Source organism: Hyperolius riggenbachi, chromosome 1 (genome assembly GCF_040937935.1).
Source record: "Hyperolius riggenbachi isolate aHypRig1 chromosome 1, aHypRig1.pri, whole genome shotgun sequence".
Taxonomy (NCBI): domain Eukaryota; kingdom Metazoa; phylum Chordata; class Amphibia; order Anura; family Hyperoliidae; genus Hyperolius; species Hyperolius riggenbachi.
In genome coordinates, this window is record NC_090646.1 from 28995540 (window position 1) to 29014192 (window position 18653).

Sequence of the window (18653 nt, forward strand, 5' to 3'; positions counted from 1 at the left end):
CCCTTTCCTCGCTGACCAGGTTGGTTTCCTGCAGGAAGGAAGCCAACACCAAGCAGACCTGCTGCATCTGCCCCCACTGTGCGTTGGAGAGGAGCTGCAGTTTGGTGGTGCCGGTGAGAGTGCCCTCAACATTGTGGCGGTTGACAGCCCTCCTCTGCTCAACCAGCCACTCCAAAATCACTAGGGTGGATTTCCAGCAAGTTGGCACATGACAAGGTGGTGTCGTGGCAGGCCCTAGTGCTGCTGCATGTCAGCCAGGCTTGCTGTGGCAGCAGCTGAGCGGCAGAAAGTGTGCACATTTTTCCGAGCTGCTTCCAAAAGATTGTCCATCCCCTGGTAGGTGCGCATGAACTTCTGAACCACCAGGTTGAGGATGTGGGCCAATCAGGGGACGTGGGTCAAGTGTCCCGTGGTGATGGCAGCCAGCAGGTTGGCCACATTGTCAGACACCACCAATCCGACTTGGAGGCCCCTGGGGGTCAGCCACGCCTTCTCCTGCTCCCTCAGGTAGCGGAGCATGTTGGCTGCTGTGAGACTGTTCTTCCCCAGGCTTCTCATCTCCAGCAGCGCTTGGCAATGGCGGGCTTTCACGCTGCTGTTGAGGTGGGTTCACTTTGCGGTGGGAGCTGCTGCTTCTCCCCTGGTGGCACCACATAGTGGACTACTGGTGCTGCTGCTGCGCCTGAGGATGGACCTGCTGCTTCCTTGCTGTCGCATTCCACCGGGCTGACCCAGTGAGCCGTGAAGGACAGGTAGCGGTCTGTCCCGAAACGTCTGCTCCAGGAGTCCCTTGTGATGTGGATCCACTCACTCACGGTGTGATCAAGCGAGCGGCCCACGCTTGCCAATGCTTTGGCCAGCACTTGCTGTACAGCCACAATATTGTTGTATAAAGATCCCTGGCAAATATACCCACTAGATGTGTCAGTAGCACTACAATTAAACTTGTGGGTAATGTTTTTAACCACTTGCCGACCGCACACTCATACCGTGCGGCAGCAAAGTGGTAGCTGGAGGACCAGCGACACAGATCTGCGTCGCCATGTGCCTCCCTAATTAATCAGGAAAGACCGCTCGCGCGAGCGGCCGTTTCCTGTCAGATCACGGAGCGGGTCTCCGTGAATAGCCTGCGAGCCGCTGATTGCGGCTCGCAGACTAAATGTAAACGTAGGAGACATATGTCTCCTTTGTTTACATTGTACGGCGCTGCTGCACAGCAGCGCCGTAAGGCAGATCGGCGATCCCCAGCCAATCAGCGGCCGGGGATTGCCGCCATGTGACAGGGGACGTCCTGTCGCTGGCTGCACAGGACGGATAGCGTCCTGTGCAGCCCGGATCACCGGGGATGACAGGTAGGAGAGGGAGGTGGGGATTTCGCTGTGGAAGGGGGCTTTGAGGTGCCCCCACCGCAAACCTCAGTCAGGCAGGTGCGATCAGACCCCGCCTGCACATCATCCCCATGGGGGGGGGGGAGGGGGCAATCTGGTCGCTCTGCCTGCACCCTGATCTGTGCTGGGGGCTGCAGAGCCCACCCAGCACAGATCACTACAAACAGCGCTGGTCCTTAAGGGGGGGTAAAGGGTGGGTCATCAAGAAACAAGAATAGCTGTTCAGAGTGTGGGAAGTAATATAAAGTTTGGTTAAAACTGCAGGAATGGTTTTGGAATATGGGATATGGGAAGGATTAAAATGTGATGTTGCATAGGCTATTAACAGGGGGAATTAAGTGAAAAGAAACCTGAGTCTAGGGTATATAGGAAATTTGACCAATATTGTCCAAAACCTTGTTCAGAGATTGGGAAAAGAGAAGCCAGGAAGTGCCCCCAGGGCTCCCCATTGATCACTTAACAGATGAATTAGAATCCCTTTGTCACAAGAAGCCCTGGCGGCACATTTTAAAATGTTAACTAATTCAGTAGCAACAAAGTTAAGGTTCTGAATCTAGAAAAAAGGGAAGCCAGGAAGTGATGACCATAGTGTAAAAAAAAAAGACGGTGTCCTGTGCTGAGTAAGGATGAGTACAGAGTATGGAAATAGTAAAATAGTGCTGTAATAGGTAAAGGTGCAGACAATGAAGAAAATAGTTGCCTAGTAACCCCTGTTTGTAATAAGAAAACAAGAAAATAAATCCGAAAGGGGTGTGAATAATTAGAAACATGGTCAAATAAAGTGTTCAGTATGTGGGAATTGGGCACGGTATTCAGGGCACTGAAGGTGGTAAACAGGAAAAAAAGAGGTTAAAGAGACGTGTGAGGGGAGGGAGGGGTCCCACACTATCCGTTTTACTTAAAATATATAAAATGTGTATGCAGAGCTTACATCTAGTATATATTAAAGTGTACCACAGCAACATTTTATTTTACCGACTTACAAAATTATTTTCCTTTAAATATTTAAAGAGACCCAGAGACGAAGATTATACTAAATTTATACATACCTGGGGCTTCCTTCAGCCCTATCAGCCTGGATCGCTCCCACGCCGCCATCCTCCGCTGCCTCTGTCCGCCAGTACCGTGTCCCGTAATTTCGGCCAGTCGACGCAAGCGCAGTGTGCTCCCTCCGCACTGCACAGGTGTGTGCGAACAAAGCCAGAGGGAGCCCTTGTGCATGCGTACAACTGGTCACATCCAGCGGAAGTGACGGGACCCAGTATCGGCGGATCCAGGCAGCGGAGGATGGCGGCATGGGAGTGATCCAGGCTTATGGGGCTGGAGGAAGCCCCGGGTATGTATAAACTCTTTTTTTAATTTTTCAACTGCCCTTCACCTCTGGTTCCCTTTAAACTTGACTTTCTTAAAGACAACAAGATCTTTTTGAAGAAAAAAAAAGTCTTGAGCCCGATATTTCCCTTAACATACCCAGCAGCACGTATGGGGGCTTTGCTATTAGTATTAACCACCATGCTTGTTCAAATCCATATTCAGGATATACCCAGATACTTCTATCCGGATATCTCCCAGCACACCTGTGCAGGGGGGGAGGGTCAATCTTACCTGTCTGACGTCTTCTTGCTCCATCTCTCTGCGCCTCCCACGATGCGGTCCACGCGCATCACGTGACTCCAAACACTTCCTCTTTCAACCCGGAAGGAGGAAGTGTTTGGAGTCACAGGACCACCGCGTGAACCGCATCATGGGAGGCGCAGGGAGACGGAGCAAGAAGACGTCAGACAGGTAAGATTGACCCCCCCCCCACCCGCACAGGTGTACTGGGAGATATCCGAATAGAACTATCCGGGTATCTCCTGAATATGGATTTGAGCAAGCCTGTTAACCATTAAAGCCACAAATTAACTTTAATGTAAATTATGAAATTACATGAAATCATGCGTAATTAATGACATTATGAATGGGGCAGCATGGTGGCGTAGTGGTTAGTGCTCTTGCTTTGCAGTGCTGGATCCCTGATTCAAATCCCATCTAGTGTACTGGTTAAAAGCTCTGCCTCTGTAGGAGATCAGGGATTGAATTTCAGCTCTTCCTGTTCAAGCAAGAAGATTTGAATTAGGATGATACAATTTGAAAGAATAAGAGTAAGCTTTCAGCCTTTGTCAGACTTAAATCCTGTTTGCTTATAAGATGTTATAAAAGACAGCAATATACCATATTTTTTGGACTATAAGACGCTCCGGACCATAACACGCACCTAGGTTTAGAGGGCATGGAAAAAAAAACAGGGAAAAAAACAAAACTAAACCTTGTGCTTCCATGGTGCAGGGGTGTCTTATGGACACATACATATACATCAAGCACTTAATTAAGGGCAAATAACACTGCAGTATGTAAATTAGTGGATCTGATGTGAATACCACCTACAACAGCCTGATAGGTACATTCAAACATGCGTAAACACATGGGGCTTGATTCACAAAAGAGTGCTAACTGTTAGCACGGCCATTTTCGTGCGAATTTTCGCATTGCGCGCTCTCACGAATTTTAACGTTTTCGCGCAAACGCGAATTTTCGCGCGGAAATGATATCGATTTCACTGGAAAATTCACGTTTGCGCGCGAAACGATAATGGTCACGTCCAGCAGAAAATTTGCGATCGCTCGCAATGCGAAAATTCGCGCGAAAACGGCCGTGCTAACAGTTAGCACTCTTTTGTGAATCAAGCCCATTGTCACCAGGATTCAAATCATGTCCCGGTGCTAAATCCCTTATTAATTAGGTTGCACAATGCTTTATTCCTCCCTTTGTGAAATGCATTAAAAAGCATTCTGCTGTCTGTGTGTTATACACATGCTAAGCTCTGAATGGATCACTTACCAAACATGCAGCTGGTGGGTACCATGATCAGGAATGCTTTCATGTGTTACTTAACACATATTCTGACAGATTGACCTAAACTGTCATTCAACTTGGCTGATCAGGCGTGGGCGCTGCCTCTTTACGTGCCAATCACTGCTGCCCGCATGCTGACAGGCTGCAATAGTCTCGAGGGCGGGACATGGCTCAGTCATTAGGGCCAATCATTGCACTCGCTCAGTATCAGCGAGTGCAGTGATTGGCCCTAATGACTGAGCCATGTCCCGCCCTCAAGACCATTGTGGCCTGTTAGCATGCGGGAAGCAGTGATTAGTGCATATAGAGGCAGCGCCCCCACCTGATTAGCCAATTGCCTCATGTTGCGTCTCTCCGTGGTTACTTCCACAGCTGATCGGGAGCCACGGCGTGCACTTTACCGACCATAACTCTGGAACGCTGCACCACCCCTCCATCTGAAGCATCCAACTGGGGCACCTACAGAAGCGATAGCGGCATGCACTTTACCGGCCATAACTGGGGCAACCACAGAGGTGATCGGGGAAACACACTGCGGGCTCATGACCGTTGGACTGTCCTCCCCTCGGGTCTAGCGGCAGCAGTATGTAGGTATCAGTGGGGGGATACTTTGGACACATGGCGCAGGTCTGAAATTTAGAATTCAGACCATAAGACGCACTGACTTTTTCCCACCACTTTTAGGGGGGGAAAAGTGCGTCATATGGTCCGAAAAATATGGTACATGCAACATCAAAAGGGATACATAGGGCTTGATTCACAAAGCGGTGCTAACTGTTAGCACGCCTGTGAAAAACCCCTTAGCACGTCTAAACTAGATTTTCGCGGGCAAAAATTTATGCGCGCACTGCAGAGAGCGCAGGGCGCTCAGCGTGAAGTGCCCATTAAAGCCTATGGGACTTAGCGTGCGCATAGAACTTTGCGCGCGATCTGATTGAGAAATCCGGTGCTAACCTACTTAGCACCCTGGTTAGCATGTCTAAAGACTTTAGACGTGCTAAGTAGGTTAGCACCGCTTTGTGAATCAAGCCCATAGAGTTTACAAATTCTGTCTCTGCTATTAGTCTTTCTTTCGATGATTTGAAGCTACCCTTCAAGGCAGTAACACAGAGATCATTTAAGCTGTGACCGTTGGAATAAAAGTGTATAGCGACTGGGGAATCAGATTTGGGATTGTTAATAGTGTGCTTGTGTCGGTTCATACATTTGCACAGAGTTTGTCCAGTCTCTCCCACATACATAACATTGGGGCATTTAGCACACATGATCAGATATACCATATTTGTAAAATCACAGGAAAATGTGCCTTGTACTCTGTACTCCTGTTGTGAACCAGGTATTGTTACCCTGTCAGTGGAGTAAATGTGTCTGCGGGTCTCACGCCTTTTTTTTTCAGCAGGGCAAATTTCCATTCTGATGTGGCCTATTCAAAGAGCTCCGGACAATCATCTGTTTTAGAGATTGGGTGGTTGTCGATATGACAAGAGGTAAGGGTTAGGGAATATCTTTCTCAGTCTGTGATCCTTGTGTAAAATGGGATGAAGTTGCAATTCTCCTTAAGATTTCCAGGTGTGGGTTGTAGGTGACAACCATTGTGACATGGCCCTCATGGTTTTGCTTATATTTCAGGAGCAGAGTCCTAGGGATGATGTTAGCTCTCCTTTTTGTGCCGAAGTCATAAGAGAACTGCAACCTTGTTTAATGAAAATGCTCTTAAAGTAATCCAGGTGTTAGTCTCTGTCCATCATGTCAAAACGAATCTGTTTGCACCTTATAACATGGGTGTAAATGATTAAGTTCTTAATGTGCTTGGGGTGGAAACTTTCATATCTCAGGTATAAGGGATGGTATGCAGTGCTGCTCATCTGGATTCCGGATATCCGGGTAACCCGGATATCCAAACGTTTTTACACTATCCGGCCGGATCCGGATCCCGATACCTGGCCCCAAATCTAGATAGCTTTCTGCGGATATTTGGCCACATGACCCGGATAACCGTGGATATTGCAGATATGCAGATCCGAAAACGATTATAAAAATAAAATCTCTCCTCCTCCTCATTCATGGATCTTGTCTTCCAGGGATTTGGAGGTTGTCAAAAGCAAGCTCACATACATTGGCCAGGAATCAAACCCAGGTCAACTGCTTGGAAAGCAGCTTTGCTCACAACTATATCACCCATATTACATGCTAAAACCAGCCAGTTCACTCATCTCTTCAACTACAAGAAAGGCCCAGGAGTAGTCTTAGCTACCGTAATATCTATGTTACGGCAGGGCCCTTATTACACTTTCTCTTACAGGGCTATGGAAACCATTTTGCCCATGCGATAAAGCGAGGTGCAAAAATGAAATCATGCCTAGCAGAGGATGGTTTCAAATCATTGACCTCTGGGTTAGAGGTCCAGCACACTTCCGCTGCGCCACTCTGCAATCTACTTACATTTGTATACAATCTTCAAGTTTAAGAAGGGTACATTAGTTGAAATAGTTACACTACAATCTATGTTACAGCAAGGCCCTAATGACACTTTCTCTTAATAGGCTATGGCCGCTGATTGGCCCATGTGGTAAAGCAACGTGTAAAAATCAAAGTACACCTAGTAGAGGATGGTTTCAATCCATCAACCTCTGAGTTATGGGCCCAGCACAGTTCCACTGCACCACTCTGCTACCACACAGTGTATGCTTTGTTGTAGGAAAAAGTGGTGTTAAACTTCTTGGAGCAGACTTACTCCCTTCCTCCAAAAGACACACATACATCCCCATAAAATCATTTAGAAGAGCATAGTCTCTGTGGTGCAATTGGTTAGCACATTTGGCTGTTAACTGAAAGGTTGGTGGTTCAAGCCCACCCAGGGGCAGCCTTCCCTTTTGTGTTCAACAGTTGTCCAAAGAGAACCCCAGATAGCCATTTAGCAGCAACCACATGCATAGTCTCTGTGGTGCAATAGGTTAGCGCATTTGGCTGTTAACCAAAACATTGGTGGTTGAAGCCCACCCAGGGATGGCCTTGCCTTTTGTGTTCAACAGTTGTCCAAAGAGAACCCCAGATGGCCATGCAGATTCATCTCTCTCTAGTAGTGATGGTCACCGCTTTCTGTGGAATTGTATTGGGAGAGAGAGAGAGAGCTAATTGCACTAACCAATTGTGCTACAGAGACTGTGCATGCAGTTGCTGCTAAATGATTTTAAGGGGATGTATATGTGTCTTTTGGAGGGAGGGAGGAAGTAAGTCTGCTCCAAGAATTTTAATACTACTTTTTCCTACAACAAAGCATTCACTGTGTTGCAGCAGAGTGGTGCAGCAGAAGCATGCTGGGCCTATAACCCAGGGCCGTTTTTTCCGCCGTGCGGGCCGGGCGACCGCACTGAGCGCTGACTGGCAGGACAGGAAAGGGGGCGCCGGCAAGAGGAAACTGACTGGGGCGAGCCGCTGAGTGAGCAGGACAGGTGATGCGCGCCGCGATACAGGCGAATGAAAGTACGCCAGCGCGATCATCACCTTCCGTCCCACTTCTCACACTCCTCCTTGGCGTCCTGCGCCGCCTTCCGCTCTGACGTCACTGCGTGATGGCATGACATGACGTCTAGCGGTGCAGGCCAGGCAGAGCGCCGATGTATCTGTGTGGCCTGCCTGATGACCCGCCCGTGCTTTCCCCCCGGATCATCATCATCGGCGGTGGCGCCTCTCAGCAGGTGTGACCTACCTATTCTAATCTATACTGGGGGGGCACCTACCTAATCTAACCTATACTTGGGGGGCACCTACCTAATCTAACCTATACTGGGGGGGGGGACCTACCTAATCTAACCTATACTGGGGGGGGCATCTACCTAATCTAACCTATACTGGTGGGGCACCTACCTAATCTAACCTATACTGGGGGGGGGGCTCCTACCTAATCTGACCTATACTGGGGGGGGGGGGCACCTACCTAATCTAACCTATACTGGGGGGCACCTACCTAATCTAACCTATACTGGGGGGGCACCTACCAAATCTAACCTATACTGGGGGGGCAACTACCTAATCTAACCTATACTGAGGGGGGCACCTACCTAATCTAACCTATACTGGGGGGGCACCTACCAAATCTAACCTATACTGGGGGGGGGGGCAACTACCTAATCTAACCTATACTGGGGGGGGGCAGCTACCTAATTTAGCCTATACTGAGGGGCATCTACCTAATCTAACCTATACTGGGGGGGCAGCTACCTATCTAACCTATACTGGGGGGCACCTACCTATCTAACCTATACTGGGGGGCACCTACCTATCTAACCTGGGGGGCAGCTACTTAATCTAACCTGGGGGGCAGCTACCTAATCTAACCTATACTGAGGGGGCAGCTATCTAATCTAACCTATACTGGGGGGCACCTACCTATCTAACCTATACTGGGGGGCAGCTACCTTTCTAAACTGGGGGGCAGCTACCTAATCTAACCTATACTGAGGGGGAAGCTACCTAATCTAACATATACTGGGGTGCACCTACCTATCTAACCTATACTGGGGGGCACCTACCTATCTAACCTATACTGGGGGGCAGCTACCTATCTAACCTATAGTGGGAGCATTAACATATCTAACCTGTATTGGGGGCACCTACCTACCTACTGAGGGGGAAGCTACCTAATCTAACCTATACTGGGGGGCACCTACCTATCTAACCTATACTGGGGGGCAGCTACCTTTCTAAACTGGGGGGCAGCTACCTAATCTAACCTATACTGAGGGGGGCACCTACCTAATCTAACCTATACTGGGGGGGCACCTACCAAATCTAACCTATACTGGGGGGGGGGCAACTACCTAATCTAACCTATACTGGGGGGGGCAGCTACCTAATTTAGCCTATACTGAGGGGCATCTACCTAATCTAACCTATACTGGGGGGGCAGCTACCTATCTAACCTATACTGGGGGGCACCTACCTATCTAACCTATACTGGGGGGCACCTACCTATCTAACCTGGGGGGCAGCTACTTAATCTAACCTGGGGGGCAGCTACCTAATCTAACCTATACTGAGGGGGCAGCTATCTAATCTAACCTATACTGGGGGGCACCTACCTATCTAACCTATACTGGGGGGCAGCTACCTTTCTAAACTGGGGGGCAGCTACCTAATCTAACCTATACTGAGGGGGAAGCTACCTAATCTAACATATACTGGGGTGCACCTACCTATCTAACCTATACTGGGGGGCACCTACCTATCTAACCTATACTGGGGGGCAGCTACCTATCTAACCTATAGTGGGAGCATTAACATATCTAACCTGTATTGGGGGCACCTACCTACCTACCTACCTACCTAGCATATATAGGTGACTACTATACTGGCTACCTATATTGGAGGCACCTACCTAACTAACCTATACTGGGGGCATCTACCTATCTAACCTATGCTAGGGGCAACTATTCTGGCTACCTATATTAGAGGCACCCACCTAGCTAACCTGTACTACTGGGGGCACCTACCTATCTAACTTATACCGGGGGTGCCTGCCTATCTAACCTATACTGGGGGCAAGTATACTGGCTACCTATACTGGAGGCACCTACCTGGCTACCTATACTGGGGGGGGGGGGCAACTACCAAATCTAACCTATACTGGGGGGGCAACTACCTAATCTAACCTATACTGGGGGGGCACCTACCTAATCTAACCTATACTGGGAGGGGGGGCAGCTACCTAATTTAGCCTATACTGGGGGGCATCTACCTAATCTAACCTATACTGGGGGGGCAGCTACCTATCTAACCTATACTGGGGGGCACCTACCTATCTAACCTATACTGGGGGGCACCTACCTATCTAACCTGGGGGGCAGCTACCTAATCTAACCTGGGGGCAGCTACCTAATCTAACCTATATTGAGGGGGCAGCTATCTAATCTAACATATACTGGGGTGCACCTACCTATCTAACCTATACTGGGGGGCACCTACCTATCTAACCTATACTGGGGGGCAGCTACCTTTCTAAACTGGGGGGCAGCTACCTAATCTAACATATACTGAGGGGGAAGCTACCTAATCTAACATATACTGGGGTGCACCTACCTATCTAACCTATACTGGGGGGCACCTACCTATCTAACCTATACTGGGGGGCACCTACCTATCTAACCTATACTGGGGGGCACCTCCCTTTCTAAACTGGGGGGCAGCTACCTAATCTAACATATACTGAGGGGGAAGCTACCTAATCTAACATATACTGGGGTGCACCTACCTATCTAACCTATACTGGGGGGCACCTACCTATCTAACCTATACTGGGGGGCACCTACCTATCTAACCTATACTGGGGGGCAGCTACCTATCTAACCTATAGTGGGAGCATTAACATATCTAACCTGTATTGGGGGCTAGCATATATAGGTGACTACTATACTGGCTACCTATATTGGAGGCACCTACCTAACTAACCTATACTGGGGGCATCTACCTATCTAACCTATGCTAGGGGCAACTATTCTGGCTTCCTATATTAGAGGCACTCACCTAGCTAACCTGTACTACTGGGGGCACCTACCTATCTAACTTATACCGGGGGTGCCTGCCTATCTAACCTATACTGGGGGCAAGTATACTGGCTACCTATACTGGAGGCACCTACCTGGCTAATCTATAGCGGGGGCAACTATACTGGCTCACCTATGCCTGGCTACCTATACTGGGGGGACCTATAGCTGGCTACCTATACTGGGGTACCTATTCTGGGCTACCTATACTGGGGGAATCTATACTGAGCGCAACTAGACCTGGCTAACCTATACTGCGGGCACCCATACCTTGCTTCGGGGGGAGGGGGGGGGCGCAATTTTACACCCTCGCCCTGGGTGCATTTTAGCCTAGAAACTGCACTGCTATAACCCATAGGTTGATGGATTTAAACCATCCTCTGCTACTCATGATTTTATTTTTGCACCTCGCTTTATCGCATGGGCAAAACGGTTTCCATAGTCCGGTAAGAGAAAGTGTAATAAGGGCCCTGCCGTAACATAGATATTACGGTAGCTAAGACTACTCCTGGGCCCTTCATGAAGAGATGAGTGAACTGGCTGGCTTCAGCCTGTAATATGGGTGGTATAGTGGTGAGCATAGCTGCCTTCCAAGCAGTTGACCAGGGTTTGATTCCTGGCCAATGTGTGTGAGCTTGTTTTTGACATCCTACAAATCCCTGGAAGACAAGATCCATGAAGGAGGAGGAGGTTGGGGGTATTTTCACCTTCCAAAACGTTTTGTAAGCATTTTAAAGGGCACTTCTGTTTTTTCTATCCAGATATCCGAATAGGTCGGATATCCATGGACAATGCATCCGGATATCCGCGTTCACGCGGATATCTAAAAGGTCGGATTCAGATATCTGGGTATCCGGATCTGGATCAATTCAGATTTTAAAAAGTACTGTCCGAGCACCCCTGATTGTTTGTTTGTTTGAGGTGCATAGATGTTTGTAGGTTGTTTTCCCTGATGTGTATAATGCTGTCCATAAAGTTAAATGCCTGCATGAAAGAAGGGCACAGTAAAAAACAGGGCTCGGCTGGATAATGAAATTGCGACGGTGGACAATGAAATCTGATAACGATAAAGATTGTTGTCAAACTTGGTTAACCATAAATACCATTGTAAAAACAGACGGGAAATAATAACGAAAACATATTAACGTTAAAAATTGTTACGTAATTCAACAATACAGCTTAACCCAACCCTACCCTCACACAGAACCCTCCCCTGGTGGTGCCTAAAACTAACCGTTCCCCTAAGGGGCGCCTACCCTCAACCACCTTCTCCCGGCATTGCCTAACCACCCCCCTGGTGGTGCCTAACCCCCCCGGTGGTGCCTAACCCTAACCACCCACCCTGGTGTTGCATAAAACTAACCCTCACCTGGGTGGAGCCTAACCCTAACCACTCCTCCTGGTGGTGCCTAACCCTAACCACTCCCTCTGCAGAAACACCCTTTTACACATAGAAATGATAATATCTTTGATAACGTAAAATCTGTACATACAAACAAAATAATATGACAAAAACTATAGCGTTGCAAGCTTCTAAAACAATAACATACTTCAAAAACTGTAATGTTCTAATGTTGTTGATGAAATCTATTGTGGCACCCTTTTTTCGCCGTTATTAACTATAATTGCATTTTTGTCCAATCTCAGCTGGCGCCCTTTTTTCCTGCTACCAATTAATCTCAGTTTGAGAGTAGGTAAGTTTCAATTTGATTGTAGGATGGAAAGCATTAAAGTTCCTGTGGAATTGAAAAAGATCCTACTCACTTGCAGACCAGATGATAATATCATCAATAAAAAGAAATTAGGCTCCTACTGTAATCCTGAACCAATTCAGTGAGGAGACCTTGGGAAAGACACCCTAACACTGCCACTGCCTATAGAGCGCGTCCTTGTGGCTGCAGCTCTGGTGCTTTGAGTCCACCAGAAGAAAAGTGTGTGTCTTGTAGAGACGTTAGACATCTTGTATGTATCTGTAATGGATTGCGGAGATGCCACCACGCGGTCTGGCAGCGGGGCGGCTGTCTCCGCGTCCAGACCGGCGGTTTCCGCACAGCAGCATGCGTCTGGTTTGCCTGGGCCTTCTAGTACACAGATGGAGAGCGCACGCGCTAGAAGGCAGGCCCTTTATGCCAGTAGGAGAGCGATCAGCTGATCAGGTCGATCAGCTGATCCCAGCGCGGTTACTGATTGGCTGAGTGGCGCCGGGCGGCGCGGAGGAGCGCTGCAGTATATATGGATCTTGCTGGTCAGTCTCTGGTTGTCTGCCATTGCGAATACTTACGTGTGAGCACTCAGACCTCAGTCAGATCCCACAGTGTGTTAGAACCAGGTGGACCTGGGAATTCACACTTAGCCAGATTACTGCTGTGTTATACTTTAGACCAGTTCCGGGGTGTTGAGACCAAGGACCTCACACCCAAGCTTAGGATCACTGTGTCATTACTGTGTTGTACTTTAGACCAGTTCCGGGGTGTTGAGACTAAGGACCTCACACCCAAGCTTAGGATCACTGTGTCATTACTGTGTTATACCTTAGACCAGTTCCGGGGTGTTGAGACCAAGGACCTCACACCCAAGCTTAGGATTACTGTGTCATTGCTGAGTTATTCTCTAGACTAGTTCCTGGGTGTCGAGACCAAGGACCTCACACCTCAGACTAGGACTGTGCTTTATATCTGTTATGACTATTTGCTCTGTCGACCTCTCTCTTGCTTTCTGATTCGGTACCTCTGCATATCTGCCTACCTGTTGCCAAACCCTGCCTGTACCCGGTGACCAAATCAGCCTTCTGTCTCTGTACCTTATCTGCTCGTGTGTTGCCGACCTGGCCTGCCCGACCCTCCAGGCTGTCACTCATCCCTTGAGTGCTCAGTCTATCTGTACTAGCTGTGACACTATTCCACCAAGTGTCAGTTAGCTGTTAGGACTCCTGCTCCTCAGAGAGTCCGGCCTGCTAGCAGCCAGTGGCCTCTACTCCCCTGGAGTCCCCTGGCTGCAGTACAGTCTATTATCTGATCACCAAGTATCACTGGTTGCCAGGTTCTCTCTATTCCCTCTCTCAAGGAGATAGTCCCTGCACAGCCGAGGGCCACCTGCCCCTCAGGTGGTTCCTGGCTGAGCTGCCTGTGTCTCCCGCCTCACGGGAGATAGCTTACAGTTACACCAAACACTTACACTTCATTAGGTGTCCAGAGGTTAGTCATACTTGTATTGTTGGTGATTCTGCAGACCATCCATAATCAGGTGTACATCTGTATTGTTGATGATTCTGCAGATCATCAATAATCAGATTCTCTCTGTGTGCTGACACCAATCGTTACAGAACGGCAGACCTGAAAAACAAAATGGACGCACTCAACAGCCGTCTTGATGCACTCACCACCTCGGTGGAGAATTTCATCAGGGTGTTGGACGGTCATCAGACCCAGATTACTGCTTTGTCTGGGTCCATACAGGTCCTTCAGACGGCTGTGAATGCAGTGCAATCTCCTCTAAGTACAGACTTGCGTATGTCTGTACCCGAAAGGTTTTCTGGTCATAGCTCTGACTTTCAGAACTTTAAAAATCGAGTAATGTCGTATTTTGAGTTAAGATCCAATTTATCAGGAACTGAGGCACAGAGAACTACGTTTATTAAGACCCTTTTGTCAGGGGATTCTCAAACATGGGCATATAGCCTTCAGGCAGGGCATGAGGCTTTGACATCAGTTGAGGATTTTTTTAAGGCCATGGCCATTATTTATGATGATCCGGACATTGCTTCTACTGCTGAGTGGAAGCTTAAGACTTTGCGTCAGGGCAAGGATCCGGTAGAAGTCTACTCAGCTGAGTTCAGGAAGTGGGCTGTGTCAGCTGGGTGGGGGACATTTGCGTTGTTAGACTGTTTTTTATCTGGGCTATCAGATGCAGTCTCTGATTTGATGTTGGGACACCCTGAACCGAAATCTATTGATGAGGCAATCTCTTTAGCAGTACGGGTTGATCGCCGTTTACGCTATCAGAAACAAACCTGGGGTAAGAACACTGTAAGATATGTCTCCTACGCCTCTCCTCTACCCGTTTCACCTCCGCCAGAGCCAATGCAAATTGGACAGTCAAAATTGACACGGGTGGAAAAGAATCGCAGGAAAACAGAACAGCTTTGTTTGTACTGTGCAGAGGAGGGTCATAAGGTACAGAATTGTCCTAAAAAGTCGGGAAACGCTGCCGCCTAGGTTAGTCAGAGGTAATACCCTAGGCGCGCAGTTATTACCTCTAAACAATAATCGTCTGCTCCTTCCCTGTTCCGTCACATGGGAGGGTCAGACTGTTACCACTGAAGCTTTTATAGACTCTGGTTCAGCGGCTAACTTTTTAGATTACGAGTTTGCAAAGAATTTGGGGGTTCCCATACTTCCATTAGACCAACAGGTTTTGGTCACTGCGGTATATGACTCTCCTCTGCAAAGTAGACATCCCTTATCGCGGACCCTGGAGTTGATGTTCAGTGTTGGGGTGCTACATAAAGAGAGTCTACAGTTTCTGGTCCTGCGTATGGCAACCTCCACCGTTATTCTTGGCATGCCATGGTTTCAACTTCACTCCCCTCAGATAGATTGGGCTTCAGGTCAGCTAACGAGCTGGTCTACCCATTGTCATCATCACTGTTTAGCGAAAGTAACCGTGGGTAACACCAAGATTAAGGTTAAAGGTGTGCCAACTCAATACGCAGAATTTGCTGACGTATTCTGTCCCAAATCAGCAGATAAACTTCCCCCCCCACCGTACCTTCGACTGTCCCATCAATTTAAGATCTGGTTGTATGGGGGTCACCTCTATAATCTATCTGGGCCTGAGAAACTGGCAATGCAGGAATACATCAAAGAAAACTTGGCCAAGGGTTTCATCCGTCCCTCTCGTTCACCAGCAGGGGCAGGATTCTTTTTTGTAAAAAAAAAGATGGAGGCCTTCATCCCTGGATTGATTATCGAGGCTTAAACAAGATTGTGTAACACCCCGGCCGTCTTCCAGGACTTGATTAATGAGGTATTCAGGGAGGTGTTGGGGAAGTTCGTCTTAGTATATCTGGACGATATACTGATCTTCTCGTCCAATCTCTTGGAACATCGAAAACATGTTAAGTTTGTCCTAGGGAAGTTAAGACAGAATCTGCTTTACGCTAAATTAGAGAAATGTCTTTTCGAAGTAACCTCTGTTGCCTTCTTGGGGTACATTATCTCTACGTCTGGCCTCTCCATTGATCCTGGAAAGGTTTCTGCTGTCTTGGAGTGGCCTCAGCCTGTGGGACTGAAGGCGCTCCAAAGATTTTTGGGCTTTGCCAACTACTACAGGAGGTTTATAAAGGGGTACTCTTCAGTGGTCTCGCCTCTCACCAGTCTCACCAAGAAGGGGGCTGATACTTACCACTGGTCAGCAGAGGCACATTCCGCCTTCTCTATACTGAAAAAGCTGTTCTGTTCTGCACCCATATTAAGACATGTGGATGTCACCTTCCCCTTTATTGTGGAGGTTGATGCCTCAGAGGTGGGGGTGGGGGCTGTATTGTCTCAGCGATTGGGTTTGCAAGGCAAACTCCACCCATGCGCCTATTTCTCTCGTAGGTTTTCACTCGCAGAGAAGAACTACGATATAGGCAACCGGGAGCTTTTAGCTATCAAGTTAGCTTTTGAGGAATGGCGACATTGGCTAGAAGGTGCAGAACATACTATCACAGTTTATACAGATCATAAAAATCTGGAGTACATAGAGGGCGCCAAGAGACTTAGCCCTCGTCAGGCCCGGTGGTATTTGTTCTTTTCAAGATTCAGATTTGTAATTACGTATACCCCTGTTAATAAAAACATCAAGGCCAACGCCTTGTCCAGGTGTTTCAAACCCGAGACAGTACAGCCCTCAGCCCCTGAGACCATTCTACCTCAGAAGTTAGTTTTGCCAGCCACTGAGACCTGGAAGGATTGGACAGTCACTCTGAGTCCCTACCAACAGGATGTTCCAGAGGGGAAGCCCGATGGGGTTATGTTTGTACCACTACCTTTTCGTCTGCAACTCCTACATCTGTTCCATTCCCACAAAAATGCTGGTCATTCCGGGGCCACCAAAACTTAGGATTTACTGGCCAGATGTGCTTGGTGGCCTACGTTGGCAACAGATTGTAAGGAGTTTGTAAGAGAATGTGCAATGTGTGCTAGGAGTAAACCTTCTCGCCAGGCTCCTGCTGGTACTTTACAATCCTTACCAGTGCTAAGTGAACCATGGACTCATTTGTCCATGGATTTTGTAGGAGAACTCCCCAGGTCTGAGGGCATAAATGTCATTTGGGTGGTAGTAGACAGATTCAGTAAGATGGCTCATTTTGTTCCATTGAAAGGACTCCCCTCTGCTCCGGAATTGGCTGATTTCTTCATCCACCACGTTTTCCGGCTGCATGGCATTCCGGAAAATGTAGTGTCAGATCGGGGAGTCCAATTCGTGTCTAAGTTTTGGAAAGCTTTTTGCCATCAGCTGGATATGGACCTTGCATTCTCATCAGGCTACCACCCACAGACCAATGGCCAGACCGAGAGAGTTAACCAGTCTCTAGAACAATTTCTCAGATGTTATGTTGCAGATGCTCAGTCCGATTGGGTAACATTTTTGCCGTTTGCAGAATTTGCACACAACAACCTGAAAAGTTCCTCCTCAGGATTTTCCCCATTCCAGGTAGTGTCAGGAAGATCACCCAAGTTTGCCCTGTTGCCTGTGGCGTCTACACCATTCCCAGCCTTGGAGGATTGGCAGAGGGCTTTGAGGGAGATTCGGGGAATGGTTAAGAGGAACTTGGGGAAAGCTTTCCAGACCCAGAAAAAAACAGGCAGACAAGAGGCGGTCCGTAGAGTGGAAATTTTCTCCAGGAGACTTGGTGTGGGTGTCCACTCGGCATTTGGCCCTGAAGCAACTGTCACCCAAACTGGGTCCTAGATTCATAGGACCATTCCCAGTGACCAGAAAAATTAATAATGTCACAATTGATCTCCCAGCCAGCATGCGAGGTGTGAGATCATTCCATGTGTCTCTGTTGAAGCCGGCAGTGCACGTGGATTCCCCCCCCCCCCCCCCCCCTGTGATGGTTGATGATCAACCTGAATATGAGATTGAAGAGATTCTGGACTCTCGATTAGTGCAGAATTCTGTGCAGTATCTGGTCCACTGGAAAGGATATGGTGCGGAAGAAAGAACTTGGGTGCCAGATTGTCGCATGCATGCAGAGGAATTAAAGAAAGAATTTCATGACTCACATCCTGGGAATCCCAGTGGGAAGTGTCCGGAGTCCACTCCTCAGGGGGGGGGGGGGGGGTACTGTAGTGGATTGCGGAGATGCCGCCGCGTGGTCTGGCAGTGGAGCGGCTGCTTCCACGTTCAGACCGACGGTTTCCGCACAGCAGCATGCGTCTGGTTTGCCTGGGCCTTCTAGTGCACACAAATGGAGAGCTACTAGAAGGCAGGCCCTTTATGCCAGTAGGAGAGTGATCAGCAGATCAGGTCGATCAGCTGATCCCAGCGTGGTTACTGATTGGCTGAGTGGTGCAGGGCGGCACGGAGGAGCACTGCAGTATATATGGATCTTGCTGGTCAGTCTCTGGTTGTCTGCTGTTGCGAATACTTACGTGTGAGCACTCAGACCTCAGTCAGATCCCACAGTGTGTTAGAACCAGGTGGACCTGGGAATTCACACTTAGCCAGATTACTGCTGTGTTATACTTTAGACCAGTTCCGGGGTGTTGAGACCAAGGACCTCACACCCAAGCTTAGGATCACTGTGTCATTACTGTGTTATACCTTAGACCAGTTC

The 18653-nt window shown here is 48.4% G+C and overlaps 1 protein-coding gene across 1 annotated transcript in view; it reads left to right on the forward strand.

Moving 5' to 3' along the window:
* The first annotated feature begins 14553 nt into the window (after positions 1-14553).
* Positions 14554-18653, forward strand: part of LOC137544209 (vomeronasal type-2 receptor 26-like) — a 54652-nt gene continuing 50552 nt past the window's right edge. Inside the window, exon 1 of the mRNA XM_068265288.1 lies at positions 14554-14634. Coding sequence (XP_068121389.1) covers positions 14554-14634 — 81 coding nt within the window. The remainder of the gene's footprint in view (positions 14635-18653) is intronic.